The sequence below is a fragment of the Mustela lutreola genome, chromosome 3, assembly GCF_030435805.1.
Source record: "Mustela lutreola isolate mMusLut2 chromosome 3, mMusLut2.pri, whole genome shotgun sequence".
Taxonomy (NCBI): domain Eukaryota; kingdom Metazoa; phylum Chordata; class Mammalia; order Carnivora; family Mustelidae; genus Mustela; species Mustela lutreola.
In genome coordinates, this window is record NC_081292.1 from 82,370,772 (window position 1) to 82,389,824 (window position 19,053).

Consider the following 19,053-nt stretch of genomic DNA (forward strand, 5'->3'; position numbering starts at 1 on the left):
AAGTTACAATGTTAATAAGTGGCCCAGCTAGGACTTGTAGATAGTTTTTTGTGAGTGTGAAAGCCCTCTCATCTGAGTACCCTGCTACCTTCCCACCATGTCACACACCAAACAACCCTTAACACTTGTGCTGGTCTTTCCTATGAGGAAACTTCAGAAGCTTCTCTTCTTCAGCAATCTTCTTCTTGCTTTGCATGGTGTGGATGCAAACCCAGAATTGATGTATTTTTTGTCCACATTAGTAACGTGGAAACACACAGACACAAATGCTTCAGTGATCTAATTGTAGGCATTCGGCTAAATAATTCCTTAATAGTCTTACTGGGTACCCATAACAGACACTGTGGGATTCACCTATCACAAAGATTAAATCTTGTAACACCAACACAAAAGTTACATCTATATTGTTGAAGGCATCCTAAGACTGAAGCTAACCAGGGACCAAATACAAAATTTCTAGCAACATCAATGAGTAATGCAGATGAATAAAAGGAAAGTTATATGCACCCACAACATACTGTCACACCTACTCAATTTGTTTCTGAGTTTGGAACTCTGTGTGAATCACAGATTTGGAATACAGAATGTGGTATATCAGCATGCTATTTTAAAACCATCTACATCCTTTGAGCTTGTTGTGCCTTTTTCTGCCCATTTAAGTCCATTCTTAAACATTTAATTAATATCTCAGCCCCACTGAGGTATAAGTCAGTCTACTTGCTTAGGTAATTAGCAGTGAGGACAAAGGCATCTAATTATTGTTGGAAAAGGAAAGAGTGGAACTTCAGAATATTAGTGCCTATATTTCAAAGTTGATAAGGTTAAGCCTCTCAAAAAAATAAGTGTATTGTGAAGAGCTGCACATAATTTGCAATACAATCCTAAATTCCTTTTCTTTGAAACAGAATGAACAGCATTAGGAAGTGGCGTTATTAGCACATTCTAATCTTTCACGCCACACTAATCTGTCTAATCAAAGCTAGCACAGCTTGTGTGAGCATGCTGCCTGCCTCGGAAGGCCAAATTGCAAACAGGACCCCATCTAACAGCATGTGGTTTTAAAAGAGAATGCACTTGGTTTTGCTCCCTGTATAATGAGTTTAAAATCAATTTGTATTTTCGAGAGAAGACTAAAGTTAAAATATCTTTGCTTACATGGCTATATTTAACATTTGCATCTGTATCAGCAGAACAGAGCACTTTTTGCTGTTTTCTCATTTGTCTCTAACTTGTTCTAAAACTCTGCTTTTTCTGAACATATCTGTAGTAAATTCAAGACTTGAAACGCATATTTTACATGTGATGTTCAGCACAGAGTGGCGATACCATGGCCCCAGTAAGATTTTGGAGAAGACAAAAGACAAGTGATGAATACAAACTAGATGAATTATTCCAAGCATGCACAACGGAAAACCCTCCCGTGCATCACTGCTTGTGGGACTGTGGTTTCTCAGAAACACTTGTGGTGCTTCATTGAGGTTTGAAATAAACACATCAGAATGGTTTTCTTGAAATACCTTTTAACAGAGGAACAACGTATTCAAACACAAACCTTTAGCATAAACTTTTGAACATAATTTCTCCTCTATCTCTTCCATTGCGAGCTACTATAGAAATTCAGGGAAGGTTCTATGAATCTTATTTAATCAACCAGGACGAATGTTTCCCAAATGCCTAACGCCGTCCTATTCTTTTTGTAACATGTTTTATGTCTTCTCACCATCACCAACAGAAGCCCTTCAACCTTCCAGCTTCTCCCAAAGTGTGGTTGACAGGCCACCTACAATAGAACCACGTGGGCCGACTATTAAAATTCAAATTCCTCGGCCTACCTAAACTGACTGAAATAGAGTATCTGAGGCTGAGGCTTCAGATATGCATAATTACCAATATCCATCCATACATACATACATACATATTACAGAACACAACAGCACACACACACAAAGACTGATGACCATTCTGCCTAGGGCTAATTCAGTATGCTTTGAGATTAAATTCTAAATTTTGTCTCTTTCTTTTTTCTCTCTCTCTCACACACACAGCCGTTATATGCTCTTCCAGTTGACTCTGTTACTGTGTAAGATTTTACAGACATAAATTCTATTGTTTATAAGCTTCTAAACATTTGCAAAGAGTCAGAGACATATTTCACCTAGAGATATATACTAAGTGGACATTGGCTGGCAGGGATTCATAGGAAAACTGCAAAAACCCATAATAAGCAACGGTCAAGGTATTTCTTTGAATTACATTTCATCCTGGGTAGTACCACAGACCTACTTCTAATATGAAACACATACACAGACACTAATTAAGAGATCATCTGAAAATCTGATTAACACACTGGACCAATGTCACATCTACCTAATGAATAAATTGAACAGTGTTTAGCAGTGCCATAGATCCTTATTTGCACATGGGGAATATTATGATATTAGGAAAAAGTAAAGAAAACTCACCACTTCTTCATGTCTGCATTTTCTCACATTAATTCCATTTATCTGCAGTGAAAAAAATTATGGTTTCACTTGGCATACTGTGAATTGAATTTATGTATTGGTTGAACATAGAAAATAAGGGTAAAATATATACCTGTAGAATTGCATCTCCAATAAAGAGCAGCCCTGAAAGTTCCGCTGGAAAGGAAGAAGGGTAATGATTATGCACAAACTATTTTCTTCATACAGATGAAAAAGTTTTGTAATTAAGCAAAATAAAAATTAATACAAGGAAAATATTAAATGTTTTATTCAGATAGCATCTTAAAAGATCCACAAGTAATAGGAGTGCAAAAGCAATTGTATGATTCTGCCCACACACTGGAATACCTATTTCCATTTAATCCCATCATTTCAGATCTTACTGTTGCCTAAAACTGGTCACTCTTCTGGATGGATGACAAAATTTTCTCACGTACTTATAATATTAAGGTATCTATGAAAAATTTTCTACCTAAACATTCAATTCATCAGTTATGAGATCAGCTCTAGGTTTCTTTTTGAACATTAGATTATTTTATTGATTTCAGTCATTGAAAAAACTGTTTTACATGTTTGGTGTTTTTCTAAATGAAATTTCATGACTAAGTTAAACTGCATACGAGAATTGAAAAAATATGTGTATGAGGAATTGCCTTATTTGATGGGACTTTTTATCATTAAATGTGTCTCTATGTTTGTATAATTGAAATAATTGAAAAGCTGTGCAGTCCCTAATTTTTCATACAGTCGCATGTTCTTTTGTCTTTCATCCTTGCTTTCCTGTGAAAGAAATCCTTCCTTGGAGTAATAAAGTGATAGAGTTAGGAATCAGACTTGGCCACCTACTCTCTGGTCATGAGGAACCTGGAGCTAGTCAGTCACATGTTAACTTATGGTTCTTTAATATGACCTATTCTTCATTAAGGATGGCTTACAAAGGAACAGGTACTATGTAATTCTCAAAACACTTTACCTCTTTGCTCCTTGGAGATTTTTGAAATGACAACTGGAATATTGTGTTCAGCTCCCCCCTGCAAAGAAAAAAAATCATATGTTGTGCTTTTTAATTGCAAAAGTAAAAAATTCTGCCTTTAATTAGGAAACTATACATGCTAAGAATAATATGTTAATGGACACCAGATACAATCTAAATAATCTTGTGGAATTTCTCTACTCAGCAGATAGTGCTCCCCAAAATACTTATCTACCTATTTAGAATATACTGTGACATCTAGCAATTAATAACAGTTGACTTTGAAAGCCTGTGCTTTTCAATTAAAGATTGGAAATGCCTTGAATAGGCATTCTTTCCAATGCGTAGCATGCTGTCCATTGTAGAATTTCTTATTTTGTTTAAATGCCAGATAATTATGTATTTCCATTAACTAGATAAGTTGCTCTATGTGACCAAGCACAGACCCCTTGGGATGTTAAGTAACTAGAGACCTTTACCTGCACAAAATGATATAAAAAATCAGAGTGCATATGCATGTTGGGAAAGGGATCATCTGCATTTCTTTAATTAATATTAGATTTCTCTATGTGTGAAAGCACATATGGAAGAACATAATAAAATATGCTGGCAAAACACTGTGATAATTCTTCATCTAACTGACCAGATGAGATAAGAGAAAATTTAAAAAAATAATAATAATAAGTAAGTGAGACCTATATGGAAATAAATAATAAATCCTGAAATAAGTGCATAAAAATTCTGTTTAAATATTACAGAGCTGAAACCAACAGTTGAAAAATCAAATAAATTCACTAAAGAATAAAATGTTGGGGTGCCTGGGTGCCTCAGTCAATTAAGCATCTGGCTTCACCTCAGTCATGATCCCAGGATCCTGGGATGGAGCTCCTATGGGGGAAAAAAAAAATCCCTGCTCAACAGGGAGTCTGCTTGTCTCTCTGCCTCTGCCAACCCCCCATTGCTCTTGCTTTGTCTCCCTCTCTCACTCTCCCCCCCAAATAAATAAATAAAATCATAAAAAATTATAAAAAAATAATAATAGAAAATAAAATGTCATGTATTAAAGAAGTATAGCACTTTTAACACAAGACAGTTGAAAAGACAATCTAAAATCTACGGGTTTCTCTATCTTCAAAACACATAAACTTCCTAAAGCTTTTTTTATTTAAGAACAAAAGTTATTTTAGAACCCTATTTTTTCCACGAATGTCAGTTTTTAGTACTGAATTGCCAATATACTTAAATATAAGGCGGACAATAGTTTTTGAGAAAAGTAGTAGTAGTCAACATTTTCTTGGCAAGTATTCCTAATTTATTTCCAGAATATTAAAGAAGAAACATAATAAGTGAAATATTGAAAACTCTCTTCCTCACATTGAAATTCAAACCCAGTGCTAACTCACTTTACTCACTATTTTCTACCAACCAAATACTCACCTACCCACCAGGACTAGCTCTGTGTAAGAGACATGGCTTCTAATTCCGCTTTGCCTTTTGGTCAGTATATTCATAACAAGCCCAAATCCTGTTTAAGATGACTTCTCATTTGATCAAAAGATAGTGATTTGTGTCTGATAGTATAATTGAAATTAGTCCTTATTTAGCACACAACAAGCACTGAATACAAGGTAGTTATTATCCTAATTAGTCTATCAATTAAGATTTATGAATAAAATTATATGGCATTAGAGTGGTAAATAAGCTTAACACTAATCTGTTCTAAGACCCTTAGTAGTTACTAGTTATGGTTCCAAGTTCCCAATCCCCTTTTTCTGTTTTATTCTTTCTTTCCCATTATATTTATCAGTTTCCAACCTCCTATTATCTTTATTCATTTATTATATCTATTATTCATTTTCATTCATTTTCCCCCATTCCTAAGCAAAATATAAGTTCCAAGAGGGCACTGAATTTTTCTAGTAATTTGTTTCATACATAGATGTAAACCCAATGCATGGAATAATATCTTTCTTTTTTATCTTTGAAATGTTTATTGATGAATGAACAAATGAATAAATAAAGTCAAAAGCTTTGCCAGGCCCAAGAGCTATTGTTGTAAACATACTGAAGAATGATTTTAAGTAGGAGCTAAGAATGTGCAATGAAATTAAATGACCATGGTTACAGTTAGTTTCTAGAGATACTTGGAGATTGGAAAGGATTTTAAGAATATGTCTCCATTTCTTGGAAGAAAAATCTAGTTAACAGAGACTAATCATCCACCAAAGAAGTTTTAGGTGGTATAAAAAGAAGAAATAAACTCAACCAGATATTTTGTGGTTCAGATATTAGGGGACAGAAAGTGACATTTTTTTATGTCACATTTTGGTCACATATTTTTATGTCACATATTTTTTTCTTGTCTGTGTGGCTGTCATCAGAGTGTTTTTCTTTAGCTTTTCACATTTTTCTCTCCTTGCACTACTGAATCCAAAAATTCCTCAGCGCTCAGATTTCTAATGCCAAGTACCATGGCAGGACAGTGGGAAACCTCTCCCTGAGATCTATCTAGGGAAAACAAAAACAAACAAACAAAAAAACGAGATAGCAATTTCTGAGGGCCAGCTCAGTAACTCCATTCCTCCCTCAACACCAGAAAGTTAGAACTGTGTTTCAATGACAGACTGAAACTAACCCGTATTTTGTCAAGTTTTTCTTCTATATGTAAAATTTCTCCTGAAATTTGAATGGTTTGAGTCCAAAAGTGTTTTTTTTAATTTCTTAATCAAATTTTTAATCAAAGTAGGAGTTGTGAAAGAATTCTTAAATCAATTGCTAAAGAACAAATTTTTAGACAAAACTCAGGAGATGAAATTAGAACTTAAAATCATAGTACCTTATTTTATTGGATGATTTGTGAGAGCAGTCCAGCTCTATTAAAATTAATAAGATTTAGCTCTCAACCTAAATGGGGAAATGTAAGGTTTTCCAGTCAAGAATCAAACAATGTAACTCATCCTGTTTGAAACAGCTGACAGGCTTCCTACTACACTTAGAATAAAACCCCAGATCCTCAGCAACCCTCTGTCTTAAGGCCTCAACCTGCCTTATGTCTTCATCCCGGATGTTTATCACTGGAACACCAAAGGACATCATTACACACTATCCCCTCTGCCTACATGTTTGTTTGTTTTTTCTTTTACTCAACCTGGTAAACTCCCACTCAAATTCAGAATTTTAGCTAAAGGATCCCATTTATCAGTGTCTCCTCGCTTGAAGTAATTCACTTCTGTAACACTGAATCCAGGCTATAATTTACATTTATTTACATCACAATTTGATTAATATCTACTTTCCCACTGGATTATAAAGGGCAGGGGGTCAAGACAGAGTTTCCTTTACAGGTACTTCTCCTCAACCTACCATTAGGCCAGCCAGGGTGCAGGCTTGTGGTCAATGTTTAGAGAATAAATGAATTAATTGAGCTCTGTTGTTCCAGTGTAAAATCAAGACTAAGGAAAATGAGGCAACATTCTACAGTGCATCCCAGAAATTATTAAAATATATACCATTCAATGCATAATTAAGTTTACAACTAGCTTTATAGGAACCAGGATATTAATTCTTTTCTGAAGCATTTTAAGACTCCATAAAAGAATTTGCCAGTATAACTGAAATTCCACCAAATCAAAGCTAGGATGTTCCTAGAACATTGGAAATCTTGCCAGATAAATATTTTTAATTTGATATTTTCATTATCCCAGTTAATCAATCAATCATATTCTGGGCTCTGGGGGGAGATAGAGAGACGTAGGCCCCACCATTATATATCTATTTAGAGCTAGGAAGATATTTGTAAGCAGATAATAACAACACAATAATTAAGGTCAAGAGCCTAATGAACAAATATGGGATAAGTACCTAAAAGAATATAATCTGAAAATATCATGGGAAAATGTCCTTACCTATTTGAGTGCGATGCCTACCTCCTAATATCACTTAGTTTGAATTTGGCACAAATTAATGGTCTCTCCCACATACTGTATAATTTCCTTCATATGAAAGTTAAAAGTAGGAAAATCTATAGAGACTGAAGGTACACAAGTAGTTGCTTAGAGATGAGTTAGGGAGATAAGGAGAGAAGGGAATGATAGCTCAAGGACACGAGGAAGACAAATTGTTCTAAAATGCACACATCTGTGAATATAATAAAAACCACTAACTTGTATACTTTCAGTGGTTAAGTTGTATGATATGTAAATTATATCTCAATAAACTATTTAATTAAAAATGGTCTTTATAATGAAAATTGATCAGTGGTTTTAACTGACTCTTGGGGATTCATCCATAATCTTCAACCTCAGATTTATTACCTGCCTGATATCCTCCTATTTCTATGGTTTAAAGGTATGTATCCATAATGTCTCTGGTGGAAATAGAAGAACAAACTCAAGTAAAAAGAAAGAGAACAGGGTGAGGAGAAGCATATGTAAATGAGGGTGTGTTGTATCACCTACTAATAAATTAAAAGGCAGAAATTTATTTTTTTAAACTTTATTTATTTATTTGTCAGAGACAGAGAGAGTGTATAAGTGGGGGGAGCTGCAGGCAGAGGGAGAAGGTCTTCTGAACAAGGAGCTAATGTGAGGCTCAATCCCAGGACCCTGGGATCATTTCTGAGCCAAGGACAGTTGCTGAGCCACCCAAGTGCCCCTAAAATGCAGACATTTACTATAGCTGCTATTAAGACATATATTTTTATTTGGTAAATTTGATGCAAATAATACCAAATCTTTGATATTAAACTGCTTGCTTGATCCTGGAAATATTGATCTATTTAGTTTAATTTTGAATAAACCAGAATGTAAATAATTTAGAGAGGAAATATTACTTCTTTTCCCAAGTAGAGAGTTTAGAGATAATTTAGTCTGGCTTCTACAGCTACAGAGCATAGTTATTAACAGTAAGGACTATGTCATTTGCTTTATGTGAGTTTAGACCCAGCTCTGCCAGGTACAACAATGGGTAAATTACTTAACCTCTTAGTACCTAACCACATTGCCTATAGAGGGATAGCAATAGTTACCTACTTTGTTCGATACTAAAGGACAAATGAAATTGAATATAAATTACTTAGCATCTGGCATTTAAGGAACAGTTAATAAATACTTGCAATTATTGTTTATAAATGATAACATTTTAATAATTATTACAATTTCATTCTTGATTGCTGCAAAGTTAAAGATTTCATGTAAATACCACCTTTGATTTCATTACAAACATTCCCTTAATGGACATAAATGACATAGCATTGTCTGTTGGAAAATAATTCTATGGAACCTTTTCTTATAATAATAATCAAAATACCAGGGGTGCCTGGGTGGCTCAGTGGGCCTTCAGCTCAGGTCATGATCCCAGGGTCCTGGGATCGAGTCCCGCATGATCGAGTCCCTGCTGAGCAGAGAGCCTGCTTCCTCCTCTCTCTCTGCCTGCCTCTCTGCCTACTTGTGATCTCTGTCTGTCAAATGAATAAATAAAATCTTTAAACAAAACAAAACAAAACACCCTTTCTCTAAAAAGTGATTTATTAACTGACAATGGCCAGAAGTAGGATTTAATAATATGCAAATATACGGTATTCTATTTTCAAAGATGTGGAAGATCAATAAAAGATAGTGGCTTGCTTTAAGGTGATTATCCATATGGTGATTCTCATAAGAATGAAGCAAAAATACAAGAACATTAGGTCTTATGTTGCAAAGCCTTGGTGATTATTGGGAATGCAGGTGTGGGAGACCTTTAAGTTATTTGTGGAAATAGTTAAGTTTCAGGATAGTCCAGACAAAAGGGATGAGCCCTTGAAACAAGATTTTACCAGAAGGCCAGAAGGCAGATGTGGTATGAGGGAAATGGGGGCAGGAGCTGAAGAGCCAGAAATAAAGGACAGAAAAGATCATCGGTATTTTGGAACTCTGGAAAACTAGACAAGGGCCCAGATCAGAATGTCCTGTAAGACAAACGAGTAGATATGCCAGCCAGCCTGATAAATCTGAGAGCTTCAAGGTGTGAAAATCAAAAACAAATGGAGACCAGCCTTGAAAATTCTCTGAGCAGACAAAACCACTTTAGTCAGACAAACAAAGCTTCATTTAGTTTATTTTGCAAGGTTTTCTTGTTTATGCCTCTAGAAATCATAAGTAAAATTTGAAGTACTTCCCAAGGTTGTTATGAGGTAACCACTAACCAGTTCCTTATCATTTAAGAAAATTGTAATTTTATAACCAGTCCCTGTGAAGAATAAATAGTCACTGCCTTCCCACAATGTAAGTTTTTTTATAGCAATCTACCCTGAGTCTCATTCCATGGTTTGGTTTGAGTGCTCTTGCTCTGCAAACTGTCTTTTTGGTGAGTGCGCATAAACTTTCACTAATTACTATTTCAATGATTCCTTATTTTTACCTCTGTAATTTCTGAATTTTTTTTTAATAAAAAGAAGCAGTTTCAGTCTGAGAACAGAGAAAATTATGTGATTATAAGTGGAGAGTTTAGGCATCTTTTTGTTCAGTTTTTGGAGAATGGTATTTTGGAAGTTTAAAAACGTAAATAAGGGGGTGCCTGGATGGCTCAGTGGGCTAAGGCCTCTGCCTTCGGCTCAGGTCATAATCCCACGGTCCTGGGATCGAGCCCCACATCGGGCTCTCTGCTCAGCAGGGAGCCTGCTTCCCTTCCTCTCTCTGCCTGCCTCTCTGCCTACTTGTGATTTGTCTGTCAAATAAATAAATAAAATCTTTAAAAAAAAAACGTAAATAAGAAGAGCTTGACATTTTACTGAGTGACAAAAACAAAAACTAATAAGGAAGAAAAAGAAAAACACACACACTGAATTCTGAACGATGTTTAAATTGAGGAAGAATGAATAATGGTGAAAGCCAGGGAAACTCCTAAAGAATTGTTAAAAAAAAATCCAAAGTTATGGCAGATGCTAAAAGTGTTCTAAAAAGCAACACAAAGGTAAAAATAGCTTGAATGAGCAAAGCTTTCTGGAAGACAGTGCAAGACTGAGCACAGCGCAGAAAACTCTAGCAGTGCTTCACGACTAAGTTTCTGATCAGAATGTAGGACCATAATTTCTATTTAGGTGTAGGTGCTTGTGGATGAAACGCTATTTGATGACAACAGAGGTGTGCATATTGTACCTCCAAATTTCACCTCATTATACCTTGGTTCAGTTGCGCATTTGCTCCTACTTGATTGGCCAACTGCACTGAGAGAACAAAGTAGAAACTAGCAGGAATCCAGGGATAGGCATGCTCTCCAGGGGTTAAAAAGAATCCCTTTCTTTTTAAGGAGCTGAAGACCAAAATTTAGCTAAACCAGAGGATGGGAAGATGGATCAAGATAGTCAGCCTTGTGTGTGGCGGCTCTATTTGTCAGGATACCTGCTTTGAAACGTGGAGCATTAGCACAAGTCTGTCACGTCCCCGCAGGTCCTTGGTTCTGCATTGGGGGATTTTGTTTTTGTTTGTTTTGCTTTGTTTTGCCCTCCTGTAGAATTTACATAGATGCATAGGTAATTTTCATCTCTACCTTTCCATTATAAAACACACCTGTTATGGGGCACCTGGGTGGCTTAGTCAGTTAAGTGACTGATTCTTGGTTTTAGCTCAGGTCTTTATCTCATGGGTCCTGAGATGGAGCCCTGGGGAGGGCTGTGCACAGTGGGGAGTCTGCTTGAAGATTCTCTCCCTCTGCCCCTCCCCCCAATTCCTGCACGCAAGAATGCCCATGTGTTCTGTCTCATAAATAAATAAATAAATATTTTAAAACACTCTTGTTATTAAAAAAAAATGGGATTTTATGATCTAAAAAATAAATTTGTCTCTGGAGATAAATCTGACTTCTACATTAAATCTCAATGTAACTGATGTCCAAGCTCTTTTTGGGTGCTGTATTCCACATTGGGAGTCTAGTAACTTTGGATATGATTTAAAATATTAATAAATGTGGATTTTCAAGAAGAGTCTTAGATCTTGTAAGAAAGTTCTAATAATTCAAACCAAAAATTTTCTTAAGGTGAAAAAAGCAAAATTATAGTAAAGAGAAGAAATAAACAAAATTTGAAAGGAAGCTGGGTTACAACTTAAATATATTTTTAGAAATTTAGATCTAATGTAATCTTTCATTTTTATTTATGTTTTTCTCTTATTCCTGAAGATTTTTAGGAAATTTTGGGATGGAAACTCTCCTTAACATGTACTACATCATTCTGTTCTTCAAGGGAAGATATCAAATTATAAACACCTAGAATCAGACATACTGACATATGACTACCTCAATCTCTAAGCCACCTTGGACTAAGCCACAAACTTTTATCCCTGAAGTTTTAATATCCCTAAGATATATTGTTTCAATAATAAGGTAGCGAAAATAAAAGAAGGTAAAGGCTCACTTTTATTTTATCAACGTTATAGGGGAATCTCTGCCTGGAGAATGTTGGGGAATAAGAACATTGTACATGAATAGGCAACATCAAGGCTTAAAGGGCGTTGGTAGCTTCAAGGACATCATTCTAACCACAGTCTATAGCCACTAGGGTATGTTAATAAAGCATTAAAAAGATGCTATGAAAGAAGCCTATGATGTTGACCAACAACTTTAGTAGCACTGACCACCACGTGGGAAAACTGAGGAGTTGCCACCATGCACAGTGATGACAGTGGGAGGAAAGGCCCATGAGCCAAGATTTGTCAGGAGCACAGAGCATGGCCAGTTGGCTTTGACCTGTAACAGCCCATTTTGGAGTGTTTTAGAGTTTTCTGACAGAAAGAAAGAAAGAAAAACATTTTTTTTACACTTTAGTTAAGTTTTTACAAATAATTTTTTAGAAGGTAAAATTGAAATAACATCACTATATGTTCTTAGTATAGTGAAATTCAGGAGCACTTGTAGGAGTCTTCACTATACTGGTTAAAGCCTCTTTAATTGTCCAACAGGCACTCTTCCTTCTGTTATCTCCAGTTGAGATATTCCAGGTTTTAATTCAGTAATTCTCACTGCAAAATCTCCAGTGTGTGCCAGAAGTGATTATTTAACTGAAGCAAATAAGGATAAGATATATGTTTATATATTTATGTGAATAATTGTATTACTGGCTCAAATTGCTCCAGCAGTAGGTACACAAATAAATACATAAGAAAATAAATAAGGGGGAGGAGTCAAGATGGCGGAGAAGTAGCAGGCTGAGACTACTTCAGCTAGCAGATCAGCTAGAAAGCTTATCTAAAGATTGCAAACAACTACAAATCCACTGGCAGATTGAAGAGAAGAAGAACAGCAATTCTAGAAACAGAAAAACAATCACTTTCTGAAAGGTAGGACTGGCAGAGAAGTGAATCCAAAGCGAAGGGAAGATAGACCCCAGGGGGAGGGCCTGGCTCCCAGGAAGTGTCAGAGCAATGGAGCTCAAAATCAGGACTTTTAAAAGTCTGTTCCACTGAGGGACATCGCTCCAGAGGCTAAACCGGGGTGAAGCCCATGCGGGGTCTGCGTGGCCTCAAGGTCCTGCAGGGTCACAGAAGGATCAGGGGTGTCTGAGTGTCGCAGAGCTTGTGGGTATTGGAACGGGAAAGCCGGCTACAGAGATAGAGCCTACAGTAAGCTTACAGCTCGGTGTTACCTTGAACCGGTCGCAGGCTCGGTGAGCTCGGAGCGCAGCCGGAGGTCGGGCAGACGGTAGTTACTGGACGCTGTTCTCTGAGCGTGCACTGAGGAGTGGGGCCCTGGGCTCTCGGCTCCTCCGAGCGGGAGACCAGGAGGCCGCCATTTGTATTCCCGTCCTCCGGAACTCTACTGAAAGCTCTCAGGGAACCAAAGCTCCTGAAAGCAAACCCGAGCGGATTACTCAGCCTGGCCCCTGGTAAGGGTGGTGCAATTCGCCTAGGGCAAAGACACTTGAGAATCACTACACCAGGCCCCTCCCCCAGAAGATCAAAAAGAAATCCAGCCAAGACCAAGTTGACCTACCAAGGAGTGCGGTTTCAATACCAAGGAGAGCAGCAGAATTCCAGAGGAGGAGAAAGCAAAGCACGGAACTCATGGCTTTCTCCCTGCTTTCTCCCTATGATTCTTTAGTCTTGCAGTAAATTTAATTTTTTTTTCTTTTTCATTTTTTTCTCTTCTTATGCTAAAATTTTTTAACTTTTACCCTTTTCTTTTTTAACGTTTTTTAACTAGTTTATCTAACACACACACATATATATATATATATATATATATATATATATCATTCCTTTTTTGTACTTTTCATTATTTGTTTTCTTTTTTAATTCTTCTTTTCTTTTCTTTTTTTTTTTCCTTCCTTTCTTTCTTTCGGAACCTCTTTTTATCCCCTTTCTCCCCCCTCACGATTTGGGATCTCTTCTGATTTGGTTAAAGCATATTTTCCTGGGGTTGTTGCCACCCTTTTAGGATTTTACTTGCTCCTTCATATACTCTTATCTGGACAAAATGACAAGACGGAAAAATTCAACACAAAAAAAAGAACAAGAGGCAGTACCGAAGGCTAGGGACCTAATCAATACAGACATTGGTAATATGTCAGATCTAGAGTTCAGAATGACAATTCTCAAGGTTCTAGCCAGGCTTGAAAAAGGCATGGAAGATATTAGAGAAACCCTCTCGGGAGATATAAAAACTCTTTCTGGAGAAATAAAAGAACTAAAATCTAACCAAGCTTAAATTGAAAAAGCTATTAATGAGGTGCAATCAAAAATGGAGGTTTTCGGGGAGGAGTCAAGATGGCGGAGAAGTAGCAGGCTGAGACTACTTCAGCTAGCCAGAGATCAGGTAGATAGCTTATCTAAAGATTGCAAACACCTGAAAATCCATCGGCAGATCGAAGAGAAGAAGAACAGCAATTCTGGAAACAGAAAAACAACCACTTTCTGAAAGGTAGGACCGGCGGAGAAGTGAATCCAAAGCGAAGGGAAGATAGACCCCGGGGGGAGGGGCCGGCTCCCGGCAAGCGGCAGAGCAACGGAGCACAAAATCGGGACTTTTAAAAGTCTGTTCTGCTGAGGGACATCGCTCCAGAGGCTAAATCGGGGTGAAGCCCATGTGGGGTCAGCGTGGCCTCAGGTCCCGCAGGGTCACAGAAGGATCGGGGGTGTCTGAGTGTCTCAGACCTTGCGAGTATTGGAACGGGAAAGCCGGCTACAGAGACAGAGCTGACAGTAAGCTCACAGCTCAGTGTTACCTTGAACCAGTCGCAGACTCGGTGAACTCGGAGCGTGGCCGGAGGTCAGGCAGACGGGAGTAACTGGGTGCTGTTCTCTGAGGGCGCACTGAGGAGTGGGACCCCGGGCTCTCAGCTCATCCGGGCCGGAGAACAGGAGGCTGCGATTTGTATTCCCATCCTCCGGAACTCTATGGAAAGCGCTCAGGGAACAAAAGCTCCTGAAAGCAAACCCGAGCGGATTACTCACCCTGGCCCCTGGTAAGGGTGATGCAATTCCGCCTGGGGCAAAGACACTTAAGAATCACTACAACAGGTCCCTCCCCCAGAAGATCAACAAGAAATCCAGCCGAGACCAAGTTCACCTACCAAGGAGTGCGGTTTCAATACCAAGGAGAGCAGCAGAATTCCAGAGGAGGAGAAAGCAAACCACAGAACACATGGCTTTTTCCCTGTGATTTTTTTTTAGTCTTGCAGTTAATTTAATTTTTTTCTTTTTCATTTTTTGTTTTTTTTCTCGCTTTCTGGTACATTTTTTTTAACTTTTATCTTTTTCTTTTTTAACGTTTTTTAACTAGTTTATCCAATATATATATTTTTTCTTTTTTATATTTTTCTTATTTGTTTTCTTTTTTTTTTAATTCTTTTCTTTTCTTTTTTTTTCTTTTTTCTTTTTTTTTTGTTCTTCCTTTTTGAACCTCTTTTTATCCCCTTTCTCCCCCTCATGATTTTGGATCTCTTCTAATTTGGTTAAAGCATATTTTCCTGGGGTTGTTGCCACCCTTTTAGGATTTTACTTGCTCCTTCATATACTCTTATCTGGACAAAATGACAAGACGAAAAATTCAACACAAAAAAAAGAACAAGAGATAGTACCGAAGACTAGGGACCTAATCAATACAGACATTGGTAATATGTCAGATATAGAGTTCAGAATGACAATTCTGAAGGCTCTAGCCGGGCTCGAAAAAGACATAGAAGATATTAGAGAAACCCTCTCGAGAGATATAAAAGCCCTTTCTGGAGAAATAAAAGAACTAAAATCTAACCAAGTTGAAATCAAAAAAGCTATTAATGAGGTGCAATCAAAAATGGAGGCTCTCACTGCTAGGATAAATGAGGTAGAAGAAAGAATTAGTGATATAGAAGACCAAATGACAGAGAATAAAGAAGCTGAGCAAAAGAGGGCCAAACAGCTACTGGACCACGAGGGGAGAATTCGAGAGATAAGTGACACCATAAGATGAAACAACATTAGACTAATTGGGATTCCAGAAAAATAAGAAAGAGAGAGGGGAGCAGAAGGTATACTGGAGAGAAATATTGGGGAGAATTTCCCAATTTGGCAAAGGGAACGAGCATCAAAATTCAGGGGGTTCAGAGAATGCCCCTCAAAATCAATAAGAATAGGCCCACACCCCGTCACCTAAAAGTAAAATTTACAAGTCTCAGAGACAAAGAGAAATTCCTGAAAGCAGCCCGGGAAACGAAGTCTGTAACATACAATGGTAAAAATATTAGATTGGCAGCTGACTTATCCACAGAGACCTGGCAGGCCAGAAAGAGCTGGCATGATATTTTCAGAGCACTAAACGAGAAAAACATGCATCCAGGAATACTATATCCATCTAGGCTATCATTGAAAATAGAAGGAGAGATTAAAAGCTTCCAGGACAAACAAAAACTGAAAGAAATTGCAAATACCAAACCAGCTCTACAGGAAATATTGAAAGGGGTCGTCTAAGCAAAGAGACAGCCTACAAGTGGTAGATCAGAAAGGAACAGAGACCATATACAGTAACAGTCACCTTACAGGCAATACAATGGCAGTAAATTCATATCTCTCAATAGTTACTCTGAATGTTAATGGGCTAACTGCCCCTGTCAAAAGACACAGGGTATCAGAATGGATAAAAAAACAAAACCCCGGGTGCCTGGGTGGCTCAGTGGGTTAAGCCGCTGCCTTCAGCTCAGGTCATGATCGCAGGGTCCTGGGATCGAGTCCCGCATCAGGCTCTCTGCTCAGCAGGGAGCCTGCTTCCTCCTCTCTCTCTACCTGCCTCTCTGCCTACTTGTGTTCTCTCTCTGTCAAATAAATAAATAAAATCTTAAAAAAAAAAAAACCCATCTATATGTTGCCTCCAAGAAACTCATTTTAAGCCCGAAGACACCTCCAGATTTATAGTGAGGGGGTGGAAAAGAATTTACCATGCTAATGGACATCAGAAGAAAGCAGGAATGGCAATCCTTATATCAGATCAATTAGATTTTAAGCCACAGACTATAATAAGACATGAAGAAGGACACTATATCATACTCAAAGGGTCTGTCCAACAACCAGATATAACAATTTTAAATATCTATGCCCCCAACGTGGGAACAGCCAACTTTATAAACCAATTAATAAAATATCAAAGAAACACATCAACAATAATACAATAATAGTATGGGACTTTAACACTCCCCGCACTGAAATGAACAGAACATCCAAGCAAAAGATCAGCAATGAAATAAAGGCCTTAAACAACACACTGGACCAGATGGACATCACAGATATATTCAGAACATTTCATCCCAAAGCAACAGAATACACATTCTTCTCTAGGGCACATGGAACATTCTCCAGAATAGATCACATCCTCGGTCCTAAATCAGGACTCAACGGGTATCAAAATATTGGGATCATTCCCTGCATATTTTCAGACTACAATGCTCTGAAGCTAGACTCAACCACAAGAGGAAGTTTGGAAAGAACCCAAATACATGGAGACTAAACAGTATCCTTCTAAAGAATGAATGGGTAAACCGGGAAATTAAAGAAGAATTGAAAAAAATCATGGAAACAAATGATAATGAAAATACAATGGTTCAAAATCTGTGGGACACAACAAAGAAGTCCTGACAGGAAAATATATAGTGGTACATGCCTTTCTCAAGAAACAAGAAAGGTCTCAGGTACACAACCTAACCCTACACCTAAAGGAGCTGGAGAAAGAACAAGAAAGAAACACTAAACCCAGCAGGAGAAGAGAAATAATAAAGATCAGAGCAGAAATCAATGAAATAGAAACCAAAAAAAAAAAAAAAAAAAAAAAAAAAAACCAATAGAACAAATCAACAAAACGAGGAGCTGGTTCTTTGAAAGAATTAATAAAATTGATAAACCCCTAGCCAGAATTATCAAAAAGAAAAGAGAATGGACCCAAATAAATAAAATCATGAATGAAAGAGGAGAGATCACAACTAACACCAAAGAAATACAAACTATTATAGGAACATACTATGAGCAACTCTACACAAACAAATTTGAAATCTGGAAGAAATGGATGCATTCCAAGAAACATATAATCTACCACAACTGAACCAGGAAGAAATAGAAAGCCTGAACAGACCCATAACCAGTAAGGAGATTGAAACAGTCATTAAAAATCTCCAAACAAACAAAAGTCCAGGGCCAAACGGCTTCTCAGGGGAATTCTACCAAACATTTAAAGAACTAATTCCTATTCTCCTGAAACTGTTCCAAAAAATAGAAATAGAAGGAAAATGTCCAAACCCATTTTATGAGGCCGGCATCACCTTGATCCCCAAACCAGACAAGGATCCCATCAAAAAAGAGAGCTATAGACCAATATCCTTGATGAATACAGATGCGAAAAATACTCAACAAAATACTAGCCCATAGGATTCAACAGCACAATAAAGGATTATTCACCACGACCAAGTGGGATTTATTCCAGGGCTGCAAGGTTGATTCAACATCCACAAATCAATCAATGTGATGCAACACATTAATAGAAGAAAGAACAAGAACCATATGATACTCTCAATAGATGCTGAAAACGCATTTGATAAAGTACAGCATCCCTTCCTGATCAAAACTCTTCAAAGTGTAGGGATAAAGGGCACATACCTCAATATTATCAAAGCCATTTATGAAAAACCCACTGCAAATATCATTCTCAATGGAGAAAAACTGAAAGCTTTTCCGCTAAGGTCAGAAACACAGCAGGGATGTTTATTATCACTGCTGCTATTCAACATAGTACTAGAGGTCCTAGCCTTAGCAATCAGACAACAAAAGGAAATTTAAGGCATCCAAATCGTCAAAGAAGAAGTCAAACTATCACTCTTTGCAGATGATATGATACTATATTTGGAAAACCCAAAAGACTCCACTCCAAAACTGCTTGAACTTGTACAGGAATTCAGTAAAGTGTCAGGATATAAAATCAATGCACAGAAATCAGTTGCATTTCTCTACACCAACAACAAGACAGAAGAAAGAGAAATTAAGGAGTCAATCCTATTTACAATTGTACCCAAAACCATAAGATACCTAGGATTAAACCTATCCAAAGAGGCACAGAATCTATACTCAGAAAGCTATAAAGTACTCATGAAAGAATTTGAGGAAGACACAA

At 37.3% G+C, this 19,053-nt stretch overlaps 1 protein-coding gene across 2 annotated transcripts in view; it reads right to left on the bottom strand.

Annotated features, from left to right (window-relative positions):
* SNTG1 (syntrophin gamma 1) overlaps positions 1–19,053 on the bottom strand; it is a 941,158-nt gene that overhangs the window by 284,083 nt on the left and 638,022 nt on the right. For both annotated transcript variants that reach the window (XM_059166477.1, XM_059166476.1), the window contains exons 5-8: positions 3,457–3,514; positions 2,596–2,639; positions 2,463–2,504; positions 1,721–1,780 (exon numbers count right to left, since the gene is read on the bottom strand). In XM_059166477.1, coding sequence (XP_059022460.1) covers positions 1,721–1,780; positions 2,463–2,504; positions 2,596–2,639; positions 3,457–3,514 — 204 coding nt within the window. The remainder of the gene's footprint in view (positions 1–1,720; positions 1,781–2,462; positions 2,505–2,595; positions 2,640–3,456; positions 3,515–19,053) is intronic.